Source organism: Ahaetulla prasina, chromosome 1 (genome assembly GCF_028640845.1).
Source record: "Ahaetulla prasina isolate Xishuangbanna chromosome 1, ASM2864084v1, whole genome shotgun sequence".
In the NCBI taxonomy this organism is placed as follows: Eukaryota; Metazoa; Chordata; class Lepidosauria; order Squamata; family Colubridae; genus Ahaetulla; species Ahaetulla prasina.
In genome coordinates this window covers 55,205,843-55,221,892 of record NC_080539.1, presented here as the reverse complement: position 1 = coordinate 55,221,892, position 16,050 = coordinate 55,205,843, and the positions used below count along the sequence as shown (strand labels likewise).

Genomic DNA, 16,050 nt, shown 5'->3' with positions numbered 1-16,050 from the left:
TGTCATAGTTCAATAATTTCACGCCTCAAATTTTAATAAGCTTATAGCACAGCATTCTTCCAGCACTACTCAGGGTGGAGTTTATTAGAAGTGAACTATGAAGGAAGATGTGGGGGACCCTGCCAACTTATTCCCACTGTTGAACAACTTGAAGATAATTACTATTTTCCAAAAACTGTGGGATGGAATGCCCAGGGCGAGCAGTACGTTGAAGTAAGTGCTATTCAAAGGACCCAAGATTAATAGATAGAAAGGAGGTAGTGGAGCTCAAAGTCTGAATTTTCAGAAGAAATGAGTCTATTTTCAATCCTGCAATTCGAAGGATGAAGGAGAATTCAAAGATCTTTTAGTCTGAAAACGAACATTATACCAACATTGGTATCACCAGGCTAATGCAGCCTGTTATTAACACACAGCTGCCTGCAATTACAATTACTGCAGGCTCGAGTCCCACCAGGCCCAAGGTTGACTCAGCCTTCCATCCTTTATAAGGTAGGTAAAATGAGGACCCAAATTGTTGGGGGGGCAATAAGTTGACTTTGTATATAAATATACAAATAGAATGAGACTATTGCCTTATACAATGTAAGCCGCCCTGAGTCTTCGGAGAAGGGCGGGATATAAATTCAAAAAAACCCCCAAAACATTAGCATGTTTTATACAGTTAATTTAGGCCAGATGTATCAATGTATCAAATAGGTGACCCACAAACACTTTCAATAAGCCACAGAAATAGAGCTAATAGATGAAACCTAAGAAACAGCCACCGCGTTTCCCTGAAAATAAGACCCTGTCTTATATTTTTTTTGAACCCTGAAATAAGCACTTGGCCTTATTGCCATGCGTTCAAAAGTCCAATTGGGCTCAGTATCAGGGGAGGTCTTATTTTGGGGAAAACAGGATATGTAATTATTTATTAAATATGTATACTGCAGTGGTGGGTTTCAAAAATTTTTTACTATCGGTTCTGTGGGTGTGGCTTGGTGGGCATGACATGGTTTAGTGGGTGTGGCTTGGTGGATGTGGCAGGGGAAGGATACTGTAAATTCTCCATTCCCTCCCCAATCCAGGGGAAGGATACTGTAAAATCTCCATTCCCTCCCGATCAGCTGGGACTTGGGAGGCAGATAGATGGGGGCAGGGCCAGTAGCCAACTGGCTACTACCAGTTCTCTGAACTACTCAAAACTAATGAAGATCCCCCCGTGCTCCCCCCGCTTTTGGCACGTGATGGCACAGTGGGCATGGTAGGCCTGTTTTTCACCCTCCCCAGGCTCCAGAGGCTTCCTTGGAGCCTGGGGAGGGTGAAAATGGCCTTTCCCCACACCCTTCAGAGGCCCTCCGGAGGCTGGAAATGACCCGTTTCCTGACTTCCGGTGGGACCAGAAGGCCCATTTTTCATCCTCCCCAAGCTCCACAGGCTCTCTAGACTCTCTCTCCACTCCAGAGGCCAGAAACGGCCCATTTCCCAACTTCCGGTGGGACAGGAAGGCCCGAAAATCAGCTGGCTGGTGTACGTATGCGCGCTGGAGCTGAGCTAGGGCAACACTTGCATGTCCACAGATATGGCTCCATGTGCCACATGTGGCACGCATGCCATAGGTTTGCCATCACGGGTCTATACTCTAAATACAGATTATTATAATTTTAGTTACACATTATTATAATTTTAGTAGAATGCAGATGAGAAAATGTTTAGTAGAAAACAAAATCACATACCTTTTCCATATAAATGCTGGATACCAATGATACCACCAGGTGGCCAAAAAGAAGCCACAGTATATATCCTTTGCCCCATTCCATCCAGAAACTCCATTCAAAATCAACTGGATCCTAGACATCAATGGAACCAAACTGTCATTAAATTCTTCTGAAATGAGCTTACTTATAAAGAAATTGAACAGATAAGATGTTCAGCACTGAAATTCCTATCATCTCCAAAAGACTGCCATACTAGTGAAGATGAAAGATACACGTTATAGAGACCCAACCTGGAGAAGCTCATATCACATCACTGTAATATTTCACACTAGGAACCAGAAAAAATACAGGACTGTTACACAAATGGGCTTATTGCATAGAACACAACAGTAAGACTTAGCAAGGCTGTCGACGGAGGTTCTAGGAGCTCTTCAGTGGAGTTTAGGGGATGTCCGTGTTCTTCTGTTTATAAGGGCTTGACACATGCACAACTGAAGCCCTTATAAACAGAAGTATACTAACACTGACATCTCCTAAACTCAATGGTGGGATTCAGCCAGTTCGCACCATTTCGGGAGAACCAATGGTTAGCTTTTTGAGCAGTCTGGCAAAGTGGTTGTTGGAAGAAATCATTAGGGCAGAGAACCGGTTGTTAAATTACTTGAATCCCACCACTGCCTAAACTCCACTGAAAATGTTACTTAGCCTGGTAAAAAAAGATTCAGAAACCATCCCACAAGTTCGGGTAATGAACCTTCATCCTCATTCCTATATTCATTAGAGCAGTGTATTTCAATCTTCACAACTTTATGTTCTGTGAATTTCAATTCCCAGAATTCCCCAGTCAGCCATTTGGGGCAACACTGGCTGGAAAATGTTGGGAGTTGAAATCCACAGATCTTAAAATTGCTAAGGTTGAGAAATGCTGTATTAGAGACTTCTAAATGCAAGGTCCCAGCTCCGATAGAAACTTTTGCAAAGAGACCGCACCTCCTAGTCCTGGGGTCCTCAAACTTTTTGAACAAGGGGCTGATTCACGATCCCTCAGACTGTTGGGTGGGTGTGGCTAGTTGGTCATGTGACTGGCGTGGCCAATTTAACAGTCCATTTTGCCTTTCTACTTGTTCAACCCAAGGCATCTATTTACTTAAGACCCCCCCTCTCGCAAAGGGAAAAAGAGTGCAAACTTTCTTGCCACTTGCCTAACTTCATTACAACAGCAGCTTCAGGCTCCTTAAAATAGGCCATTAAAAAAAGAATAAAACAAATAGAATTTCCTTCAAAATGACTCCTGATCGTATGTTTCAGATGACCTATGAGTGCCTGCCAGCAGGGGAGACTCCATTTTTTGAATTGTTTGGGATTACAGGGCTAAAGGTCTGTTAAGCCTGGAGGAGAATTCACAAACTGATTTGCTTTTTGCCACACTCGTGCATGTGTAACCACACACATGAATATCTACCAAAATTGTTCAGCAACCAATTTGGTGGATGTACTTTATATATGGCAAGAATCAAAGCAGTGGGTGAATTCTCCTTCAGGCATTATACTGCGGTTGCATTTTGAATTAGTGTTAGCCAACTTCAGCTGATTTTGAAAAAGCTAGGAGACATGGAGACATGACCTCCACCCACACCCTTTTATTTATTGGATTTTATTGAATTTTATTGGATTTTTAAAGCGCTACTTTAAAAACAGTCTCTCCTCTACTCACCCACCGGCCCTGGATCACACGGCTGTGAAAAACATCCTGAAAGGCTGTTTTAAAGACTTCTAAAGCACTGCTTTACAAGCTGGCAGCTGCTTTTCAAGCCAGAAGCAACCCATCGCCTACTCACCACCCCCAGCCCTGGATCATGTGGCTGCACTGGCGAGATCACCCCTCAGTCAGCTGGTCCTCCCCAGGACCCTTCGGCCTTACCTTCAGCAGCAGCGGTGTGATCAGAAGTGCAGCTCAACCGGTGAAATAATTAACCAGAACTGCAGCTGGAGTGGATGCTCGCTGGAAGATAAGGCCGACGGTGAGGGGCAGGGTGAGGAGCGCAGCTGAATCCCACCACTCCGTGGGCCGGATACTTTGCACTGGCGGGCCATATACGTGGGCCATAATTTGAGGATGCCTACACTATACAGTAGAATTCAATGTAGTTACTGCCCTGGGTTAGAAGCTGTTTTTCAGCCTATTTGTCCTTGTTTTTATTATTCTGTACCGTCTGCCAGATGGTAATAGTTCAAAAAAAGGGTGCCCAGGATGAGATGGATCTTTAAAAAAATGTTTTGAACTTTCTTAAGGCAGCGGGAGCTATAAAACTCTTCCAAGGAGGGGAGAGGACAACCAATAATCCTCTGGGCAATGTTGTTAACCCTCTGAAGCAGGGGTCTCCAACCTTGGCAACTTTAAGCCTGGAGAACTTCAACTCCCAGGATCCCCCAGCCAGCAAAGCTGACTGGGGAATTCTGGGAGTTGAAGTCCTCCAGGCTTAAAGTTGCCAAGGTTGGAGACCCCTGCTCTAGAGTGCCACTATACAATTGGCAAATCATACACAGGTGCAGTAAGTTAAAATACTTTGTATTTAAAAAGATGTTCAGTGTGTTTATATATTTAATGTGTAATGAGATAATTTATCCATTTAATGGAACAGAAGAAACAGGGAATTCGCCCACCAAAAAAATAAATAAATGGGACCCTATCAAAATGATGACTGCAATTAATTGCCATTTGGCTGGTGAAACTCTCTACATGAGTAGAGAGCCTTTCCCAAATATTGCATCAGAGAGGGGAGCAAAATTATTTTACCTGTCTATGACAAACTGCCATTTGATAGCTGCATTTAGTTACATATTTTCTTCTTTAAGCCTACATTTTATTGTAAGTCACTATTTCAAACTGCAGAGAATTAGGCGATAACATGCAGCAGATAAACAAAACTATTGCCTTTTGTCTCCTAATGCTTCCCTTTCAAATTGCAAAGTAATATTCACTTCTGGAGATCTATTCCCAGGAAACCTGCCAAGAACAACACATCCTTTGCAGTGTTGATCACAAGGAATTTCCAAATTAGAACAGAAAGCAGACAATCATCATTGTCTCTGTTTATGCTTCCATTATTCCTTGAGGAGTGTGGCACAGATTTCAAATATATGTCCCAAGAACTGCTTTCTTGCTTTAAATTCAAAATATGTTGCCATAAAAGTTTACAATGCAACAAACAGCTTTATACTTCTCAACATCTATAGACCTATGTCAATATCTATAGACCTCTGTAATATGAGAAAAGAAACTATTGTGCAACAGCTAATGGCCCTTTCATATTAAATACAAAAATGTGTGTATGCTATAGGATTTTCATATAAGTGCTGGCTCCTTCTATTTATCAGAGAGAAGCTGGTAGCCTGTCCCAAGTGTCACAAGCTAAGCTATAATAAAGACCATTAATTACCATTGGCTGGACTATCCTAATAGTTTAGAATGCTTTAGTTCAGCATTCAATACCATCATTCCAGACATTCTCCTAACTAAGCTAAACCAGCTACAGGTACTGGAACAGACTTGTAAGTGGATCACAAGCTTCCTAACAAACAGGAAGCAGCAGGTGAAGCTAAGCAAGATCACATCAAATACCTGTACAATTAGCACAGGGGCCCCCCAAGGCTGTGTGCTCTCCCCACTTCTCTTCTCTCTGTATACCAATGACTGCATCTCCAATGATCCATTTGTTAAGCTACTGAAGTTCGCAGATGACACAACAGTGATTGGTCTCATTCGAGACAATGACGAATCCGCATATAGACGAGAGGTCGAACGACTAGCCTTGTGGTGCAACCAAAACAATCTGGAACTGAACACACTCAAAACCGTAGAAATGGTGGTAGATTTTAGGAAAACCCCTTCCATACTTCCACCTCTCACAATACTTGACAACACAGTATCAACAGTAGAAACCTTCAAATTTCTGGGTTCTATCATATCGCAAGATCTCAAATGGACAGCTAACATCAAAAACATCATTAAAAAAGGACAACAAAGAATGTTCTTTCTGCGCCAACTCAGTAAGCTCAAACTGCCCAAGGAGCTGCTGATCCAGTTCTACAGAGGAATTATTGAGTCTGTCATTTGACCTCTATAACTGTCTGGTTCGGTTCTGCAACCCAACAAGAAAAACACAGACTTCAGAGGATAATTAGAACTGCAGAAAAAATAATTGCTACCAACTTGCCTTCCATTGAGGACCTGTATACTGCACGAATCAAGAAGAGAGCCGTGAAAATATTTGCAGATCCCTCGCATCCTGGACATAAACTGTTTCAACTCCTACCCTCAAAACGACGCTATAGAGCACTGCACACCAGAACAACTAGACACAAGAACAGTTTTTTCCCGAAGGCCATCACTCTGCTAAACAAATAATTCCCTCAACACTGTCAGACTATTTACTGAATCTGCACTACTATTAATCGTTTCATAGTTCCCATCACCAATCTCTTTCCACTTATGACTGTATGACTATAACTTGTTGCTGGCAATCCTTATGATTTATATTGATATATTGATCATCAATTGTGTTGTAAATGTTGTACCTTGATGAACGTATCTTTTCTTTTATGTACACTGAGAGCATATGCACCAAGACAAATTCCTTGTGTGTCCAATCACACTTGGCCAATAAAATTCTATTCTATTCTATTCTATTCTATCAATTGCCCCCCACAATTATAGAAAGTCCTTGTTTAGAGATGGCTTTGTACATTGACTGTTCAAAGTTACAATGGTGACGAAAAAATAACTTTCAACCAATCCTCACACAGGCCACAGATCAGTAAAGGAAAGGAAAGCTGAAGTATGATAGTAAGCACAGTCACGGTTTTACTTAACGACCGCCTGACTTAACAATCAGGTTGCTGGTCCCAATTGTGATCACTAAATGAGGACTACTTGTATTGTGCTACTCTGCTTCTAAAAAGGAGGGAACACAAAAACACACAAATGTCAAGAATAAGAAACATACATAGGCATTTAAGAAATCAACATGCTATGGGAAACACAGGAGCCTAAGGAAAGGAAAGAGCAAGTGAGTGGTTCCAAAAACTCAACTGGAACAGAGAAGAAAGCCTGAAAAATAGACTCAGAGGAAAAGTATACATAAGTGTGAGCTGCAGAAATATAGAATCAAGTTCCTACATGGGTTTGAAACAACTAGCCAAGACTTGAGGCTCAGTTGAAGCCAGACAATTTTGACATTATGCAACAACTGAACATGTTACATAACAAGCAAGATAGAAACAAATAGATTGAACTGGCTGATGGACAAATACCTTAAATGACTTTACAGTCTGTTTAACAGATTTATGATGATTGTAGCCATGTTGTGATTGCCTTGCAGCTCAGAGGGCCCTAGATGAAGTGGAAACACTTCCAATTGGGTTCCATTCTGGAATATGGAACTGAAATATGCGCTTGTGGACAATCTCTGGAGGAAGCTGGACAGAGATAGCACATCCATCCATGTTCTCCTTGATCTCTCAGCAACCTTCAATGCCATTGACTGTTTTTTTTTGGGGGGGGGGTTGGATTTATATCCCGCCCTTCTCCGAAGACTCAGGGCGGCTTACACTATGTTAGCAATAGTCTTCATCCTATTTGTATATTTATATACAAAGTCAACTTATTGCCCCCAACAATCTGGGTCCTCATTTTACCTACCTTATAAAGGATGGAAGGCTGAGTCAACCTTGGGCCTGGTGGGACTAGAACCTGCAGTAATTGCAAGCAGAGGCCCTAAGTTGCTGATGCTTCCAGGAATTAAGAGCTGAAGACACAATTTTATACTAGCTCTTTTCCTTTGTCCTGGGTGGACCCCAATGAAGAAGGAGGAAAATTTGCCCCACAGCTCTTCTGATGTAGGGTGCCTCCAGCCTTGACTCTCTCCCCATTCCTATTCAACATCTAATATAACATAATAACAGAGTTGGAAGGGACCTTGGAGGTCTTCTAGTCCAACCCCCTGCCCAGGCAGGAAACCCTACACCATTTCAGACAAATGGCTATCCAACATTTTCTTTAAAATTTCCAGTGTTGGAGCATTCACACTGTAAATTTTTAAGAAAATATTGGATAGCCATCTATATGAAGCTGCTAAGCCAGGTCATTTCAATGGCATGGGGTGAAGTACAGTATTATTACGCTGACGATATTCAGTTGTATCTCTGCCCGGCTGGCCAAGCAATGCTGTAGAGGTTGTCTCTCAGCACCTGAAGGCTGCAGATACCCCGATGGAAAACAAGCTTCAGCTCTAGCAAGAGAGAGAGTGGCTTTGGATATTATGGCTCCTGGATCTGGTAATTTTCAGTCATTTGTTCTTCTTCCCTATTCCAGACAAAATCAGTATGTAACTTGGGGGTCCGTCTTGATTCATGACTCCTATTCAAAGAGCCAGTCCCAGCCATTCTAGGGGAGCCTTTGAAGAGCTTCATGTTGTGCACGGAGTGCACCATTATTCCTGGATCAAGAGGCAGTGCTTTGGTTATGGCCAAAGGTGGTGTTCTGTCCCCCCTCGCCTCCGTCCAAGCGATGGCTTAATTAGCCAGCACTATCAGCTCTGGCAGCAAAATAGCGAGCGTCTGCCAAGTGTCTCTGTTATCTCCCTTGACGCCAATGAGTCACCCAGGAACAAACAGTACTTCAGCCCTTAGTTAAGCAGTTAATTTGCCTGCTAAATAGAGGCACAGCAGCTCTTGCTGCCTTTATATCCTGTGGGGTGTGGCTCCATGACTCAGCACTTCCTAAGCCTGCCCCACCCCTGATTCTATTGTTCCCGCCTCTCCTGCCTACGAAACCTAGGGTCCAGCCAGGCCTGATTGCCATCAGCCGGGTCTAGAGGCGTGGCCTGGGGAGGGGGAAGAGTCAGGGGACGGAGGCCTCGTTATCTCCTCCACCTGGCCTGCCTCTAGCTCCTAGAACTGAGCCAGGGAAGCCGGTGCTCCCGAGGTAAGTCCTGATGGCCCTTCCCCCTCACTTTCCAAGTCACTTTCTGGCAGGAGGCCCGGCTCGGGGGGCGCAGACACAACAGGTGGTTTACTGCAATATGTTCTACATCAGGGGTCCCCAACCCCCAGCCTGTGGACCGGGCACTGGAGTACAGCATGCCAGAAACCAGGCTGTGCAAATAAGCGAAGCCCCATCCATGGGATGCAAGCAGCATGCGAAACCATGCCTCTTCAGGTCCAACCTCTCACCACAGAACCGGTCCCTGGTGCCCAAAATGCTGGGGACCACTGCTCTACACAGAGCTGCTCATGAAGAGCATCCAAGAAGCTTCAATTAGTTCAAAATGCAGCAGCCTGGGTAATTATAGATGTCATTTGTTATATCATGTTATACCTTTGCTCCACAAACTTCACTGACTCCCAATTTTCTATCAGTGCAGTTTAAAAATTGACTGTTACAGGGGTGAAATGCTCCTGGTTCGGACCAGATCAGGTGATCCGGTAACAATGGGGCTAGTTCAGAGAACCGGTAGCAAAAATCCCTGCCCCCCCCATGCCCATCCAATCGCCCAGTCCCACTTGCCTACTTCGCAGTTTGCTGCTTCTTTTAGGCTCACTTGCTTTTCCTACCTTGCTGTGGCTGCTGCTGCAATCAATTGCATCAGCTATCAACTCAATCTGCCTGCCTGCAATCCATCTCATTGGTGAGCAACTTAATCTGCCTGCCTTGTCCCTACAATTGGGTAAGTAACTGGGGGGGGGAGCTTTAAAAAAATAGTTAATTGGGGGTTTTTTTAGAAGTTGTTTTTTTTAGACATAGCAATTTAAAGTTAAGGAAGTTTTAAATTTAGCTGCTTTTATCTAAAAATATAAATAAAACGAAATGAAATGAAATGAAATAATAAAATAAAATAAAATATTTGTGCAGTTTTCTGAGATTTGATGTGTTTTTATAGTGTTTCACTCTAACTACACAAACACACAAAATCTCACAAAGCTGTATGTGGCATTTTGTGTGTGAGAGAGAGTCAGTTGTATTGTGTAGTGTGTGTGTTAAGTGTGAAAGTTGTTTTGTGTGTTTTTTGTGGCTGTGTGAGGTTTCTGCTTGTTGCAGGGGCCATTTAGTGTAGAATCATACTTCGTCCCCAAGATGAATGTGCACATACACACACACACACACACTCATGGGTGGCTTTTAAAAAGTATGGTGGACAATTGGTTTTTAGAAAGATATGGGATTACACAGGAAAGAATTGTAGAATTACACCCCTCTACCGGGTAGAAATTATTTCTTTGACTTAGGTAATTTTATTAAGGGAAGGGCAATGAATTGATACCAAAAAGCTGCTAGCTTTTTAAATCGCACATTCTCAAGAGTTGCATGATCCAAGAGCCCAAATTACATTCAGCAAAGTATGCCTAAATTAATATGTTAATAGGCATACTTTAATAGGCAACTATTCAGCCTGCTATGCCAAAACAGTCTTCTAAGGTGAATATCACTAAGTATTCCAAATGAAACTAATTTATAAAAGTGAAACTTAGCTCAACTCAGCACAACCAAAATTACTGAGGATGCTGACTAGAAGAAAATTTGGCTGAAGCTATTTTTTGCAGAAAGAATTAAAAAGAGGTTGTATATTTGATTCACATCTGCACCTAAACCTACAATGCCTCATTGTAATCCCAAATACCCTTGTATCTGAAAACATATTCATATCTGTAAAAAAACAACTTGTATCTGAAAACATATCCAAACATGGGCATGTTTTCAGATATAAGGCAACACATTATAAAAGAAATTGAGTCTCAGATTTTTTAGTGTAATAATATTCAATATTTTGTGGTACCCCAAGGAAAAAATAATTTCGGTTATTGTTTCCAAGCAATTTTAGTTTATATTATTAAGAAATAGAATGCACTGAAAGATGAGTGCGACCGCAGTTATTGCGGTTATTTGCACACTCAAGCTTTAGTACCCACAGTGGGAGCCGAAAAAAGCTGCACTTAAGTATCAATGTTGCATGCATGTATAAAGGTACAGGGCTTCAACCCTGATTTGAAGTTACAACAGCACTGAAAAAAGTGACTTATGACCATTTTTCACACTTAAGATTGTTGCAGCATCCCCATGGTCACATGATTTCCATTTGGATCCTTGACAACAGGATCATATGTATGACGGTTGCAGTTTCCTGGGATCATTTATTTTTATTATTTATTTATTTATTTGATTTTTATACCGCCCTTCTCCCGAAGGACTCAGGGCGGTGTACAGGCAAAATAAAAACAGACAAGAAAATATACAGTTTAAAATGCAAGATTAAAAAACTTATTATAATTAGCCTAAAAATTTAAAATATATAAAAACTAAAACCCATTTAAAATTAATAATAATAATAAAGATTTTAAAATCGATAAAATCTAAGCCAGAAAAGATGTCTTCAGTTCGCGGCGAAAGGTCCGAAGGTCAGGTATTTGGCGTAAACCCGGGGGAAGCTCGTTCCAGAGTGTGGGAGCCCCCACAGAGAAGGACCTTCCCCTGGGGGCCGCCAGCCGACATTGCTTGGCGGACAGCACCCTGAGAAGTCCCTCTCTGTGAGAGCGTACGGGTCGGTGGGAGGCATGCGGTAACAGCAGGTGGTCCCGTAAGTACCCAGGCCCTAAGCCATGTGATTATCATTTATGACCTTTTGTTAAGTCAATGGGGAAGCCAGATTCACTTAACAACGGTGTTACTAATTTAACAACCGCAGTGAATGCGGCAAGAAAAAGTCGTAAAATGAGGCAAAACGCATTGAATAAATGTCTCACTTAGCAACATAAATTCTGGGCTCGATTGTGGTTGTAAGTTGAGGACTAACTGTACAGTGTTGCCTCTTTTAACCCACCCTGCAGAGAGAACAGCGCTCAAGGCTATACAGCAGGGGTGCCAAACTCAATTTCATTGAGGGCTGCATCAGGGCTGTATTTGACCTCAGGGGACTGGGGGGGCATGGCGAGGGTGGGTGTGGCCAGCTCGATATCACTCGTGCTGGGGAGTGCTCTGCCAGTGAAAACAGAGCTCGGGTCAGCTAAGCGCAGTGCGTCCCAAGCTCCCCTCCCAAGCTCCGCTTTCGCTGGCAGAGGCACCGCGAACCATTCCTTTGCTGTTTCCAAGGCAGCCCTATGGGCTGAATGTGGCCCACGGGCCTTGAGTTTGACACTCCTGCTACACAGGTAACAATATGCTAAATTTAATATAGTGCTAATTCTGTTTTTCTTTTAAGTACTACAGGCCATGTTAATTGACAAGTCACAGCATGACAATTTGATAAGCCATTTTGCACTAGATGGACAGAAGTTTTATCGTAACGTGTATCAAAATGCTCTACCTTCATCTTGAATAAAATTTAACACACTAGGCCTCAAAGCTCAGCACTGCTTACTGTCATTCAATCTCAATCACATTTCAATGCACTTTAATTAATCTCATTGACCTTACCTTCCTCCACCCCAGGGTATTTTTCTCCAGTTCAAATTTTCTATCAAGTTCTTCTTCGTATTCTGTGCAAATAAGACAATTTTAGTTAAACAGCAATAGCACAATATTATCAGTTCTCTTACAAAGAGAAGACATAAAAATAAATAAATTCCAAGTAGTATTCTTAGAGTGAAAGCCTAAGGCCTGTGAATCTCTTTTCTAAGGGAAGTAAGAGTTATTACAGAATACGTCAATAGATTAGGAATTGCCAGTCAATAAGGTACATGACTGTCACAACCTGTCCAATTTGATCAACTTGTCAATAAGTAAATAGGAACAAAAATAAAACATGCAAAGTTTCCAATTTGTAAAGAAGGATAAATCTGAATAAAGGCAATTTTTTCTATGTTGAGAACCCACTTACTAAAATTCCACCTTCTGTAGGCCTCCTGATGCAAGCAAGTTCTCTACTCAAAATGCTCTATCTTCAAAAAATTTACAAACAACAGCAACAATATAATACGAATGAGTTTGTTTTTTTAAAATGACATCAGAACAGCTCTACAAACAGTGGATATCAGTTGCATGTGGACTCAATGTTAACAGTATTAAGCAAAAAAGTTAGTTAAAAAGAGATGAGAGTCTGCAATATAGTATCTTGTAATATTTTTTTCTAGCCATAGCAATAGCCTTTAGACTTATATATCACTTCATAGTGGTTTACAGCACTCTCTGGGCGGTTTACAAACGTAGAAGCATTATTCACCTATTGTCCCCTACAATCTCATGGTAAACCGATCCAAACTAGATTGCAGAAAATGCGACTTCAGTAACAGAGTTGTCAACGCCTTGAACGCACTACCTGACTCTGTGGTTTCTTCCCCAAACCCCCAAAACTTTAACCTTAGACTGTCTACCGTAAACTTCACCCCATTCCTAAGAGGTCTGTAAGGGGCATGCATAAGCGCACCAACGTGCCTACCGTCCCTCTCCTAATGTTTTCTTTTATTCGTATCCTTTTCATGCATTTATAATTATGTTTACACTTGTATCTGTCATAAAATACATGACTGACAAATAAATACAAATACAAAAAAATATCTGGGTCCTCGGAAGGATGGAAGGTGAGTCAACCTTGAGCCCTGTGTCAGCTCTGGTGTGCCAGCAGGCCTGGAGCTGCCATTTGGAGGGGAGGCAGCCACCTCTCTCCCTGGCCATCCTGGAATGTCCTGGATGACTGGCCAGGAAGGATCCTCCTGTAAAGGCTAACTCAGTAAAAGCTGATGGGCAGTGAAGGAAGAGGAGGACCAGTCCTCCTTAAACACCTACTGGCAGCGGAGGAGGAGGAAAAGAAAGGCTGGACTTAAGGCAGATGTTGGCTTCTTTACATGTAGTATCCCCTGTTCATTTCAGGGTCATGTGGAAGGGAGCTGCGCGTGTGAATGGGTGGGTGGTGCTTATAGCTTAAAAGGTGGTGGGGAGCACGGGCAGTTAGCCCCAACAAGAAGTTCCTTTTGCGATTGTCAGTGACTGCCAAAAAAGAAGTAAAGCAGGCAGCAACAAACCAGGTTTGTGTTTGGCTGTGTTTCTTTCTTTTTCTTTTTGTTTGGAACCTGACGCCCTATCAGGATCAAACTCCAGGCTCTGGGCGGGGGGGGGGGGAGCAGTATAGGCAGTATTTGTCTGAAATAGAGGTATTCCTCGACTTACGATCACGATTGAGCCCAAAATTTCTGTTGCTAAGCGAAACATATGTTAAGTGGATTTTGTCACATTTTATGACCTTTCTTTTCCACAGTTGAATCACTGCAGTTGTTAAGTTAGTAACACAGCTGTTAAGCAAATCTGGCTTCCCCATTGACTTTGCTTATAAGAAGTCGCAAAAGTGGATCACAGGACCCCGGGACACTGGAACCATCATAAATATGAGTCAGTTGCCAAGTATCCAAACTTTGATCATGGGGATAATGAAATGGTCATAAGTCTCTTTTTTCAATGCCATTGTAACTTTGAATGGTCACTAAATGGTCACTAAATGAACTGGTGTAAGTCCTGTACTGCACTTAACCACTGTACTACCATAGGCTCACCTCTACAAAACCTAGCCAAATTTCTCGCCAAACAGCTACAGCCCTATGCAGAATCCATCACCTCACACGTAAAAAACTCATTCCAGTTCATAGAGATCATAAAGAAACAAAACTTATAGCCCAGCGACCTACTCGTGAGCTTTGATGTCATATCCCTCTTCACCCAAATGCCAATCAAAGAAGCCTTGACTGCTATCCAAAACAAATATAACCCCCCCAAGCACATCCTAGATCTGACCAACCGGGTGCCTATCCAACACATACTTCATCTATAACGGGCAAAAATACAAACAAATAGAAGGAGCACCCATGGGATCACCCCTCTCACCTGTCATTGCCAACCTCTACATGGAACACTTTGAAACCCAAGCTCTAGAAAAATCTGATCACAAACCCAAACTCTGGCTCAGATACGTAGACGACATCTTCATAATCTGGCCACATGGGAAAGAAAAACTGGACAACTTCCTCACACACCTCAACAGCCTACACCCCAAAATACAGTTCACCATGGAAACAGAAGCTAACAACCAACTTCCCTTCCTGAATGTTTTAGTCTACAGGAAACCCAATGGCTCCCTAGGACACACCATCTACCAGAAGAAAACACACACAAATCGCTATCTGCACGCACACCATCACCCAGCACAGATCAACTCCGTAGCCAAGACACTCATCTCCAGAACAAAACGCTTAGCTGACGAACAACACCTAAAAACCGAACTACACACTCACTAACATACTAACATCCAATGGATTCCAAAGAAATAAGATTACCAATCTAATCCAAAAAGAAACTCCCATTAAAATCCAAGACAGAGAAACACGCACATGTTGAAAACAGCACAGCCCTCCTCCCATATATAAAAGGCACCACAGACAGAATCAGCAAGATCCTCCACAAACACAACATCAAGACAGCATTCTGCACAAACTGAAAAATATCCACCATCCTAAGAAACCCCAAAGACAAAATTGAGTTAGAAAAATCAAGGAGTATATGAAATCCCATGCACTGCCTGCCCCACCATATACATCGGACAAACCAACAGAAGAATAAGTGCACGCATTGAAGAACACAAGAACTCAGTCAAAAAAGAGGAACCAACTTCTTCCCTGGTCCAACACCTTAAAGCCACAGGACATGATATTGACTTTAAAAAGACCAGAACTATCGCCAAAACTGAACACTTTAACAACAGAATAATCAGAGAAGCCATCGAGATAGAAAAACACCCACACAGCATGAATAAACGAGATGATACCTCCCACCTACCAGCCATTTGGAAACCCGCCCTTATTGACAAACAAGTCCCTAACACGAGGAATGACACCAGACCCACACTCACGAGGTCCACACAGGATGTCACCACCGCACATCCACCCAGAAAGCAGACCCAAACCCACACTGATGATGAAGCACGACCAAGGACCAGAAGTCAGACCGCAGCTGCAACATTAGCCATTTCAAACCCCTCCAATCCATACATGCAGCAGACTGACACCCACTATGAAGATGTAGCACAACCACGAACACGAAGCCAAACAACAGCAATGCAGCTCACCAGCTCAAATCCCCCTGCAACTCAAACTAATGTGAGCACAACCAAGCCCCCACCCAAACAGGACACACCCCCAGCCAATCAGAGCACAAAAAAACACCATCCAATCAGAGCACAGCCAAGCTCCCACCCAATCAGTTAAAACCCCTACCAGCAGTTAAAAGGAAGAAACAGCTGCGATCACACATTGCTCCCAGAAGCATGAAACTGAAGCCTGAAGATGACGAATGAGACTTTGTTGAAACATCGCC

General features: G+C 42.6%; 1 protein-coding gene across 9 annotated transcripts in view; it reads right to left on the bottom strand.

The window, feature by feature from the left end:
- The window catches only part of HHAT (hedgehog acyltransferase), a 246,873-nt gene that overhangs the window by 166,653 nt on the left and 64,170 nt on the right, over window positions 1-16,050 (bottom strand). For 8 of the 9 annotated variants that reach the window (XR_009152958.1, XM_058165305.1, XM_058165308.1 and 5 more), the window contains 2 exons: window positions 12,169-12,230; window positions 1,719-1,832 (listed from right to left, as the gene is read on the bottom strand). Coding sequence is in view for 8 of the 9 variants with exons in the window: in XM_058165305.1 (XP_058021288.1) it covers window positions 1,719-1,832; window positions 12,169-12,230 (176 nt within the window). In the remaining variant the exon portion in view is untranslated. The remainder of the gene's footprint in view (window positions 1-1,718; window positions 1,833-12,168; window positions 12,231-16,050) is intronic. The other variant, XM_058165307.1, reaches the window with a different exon arrangement.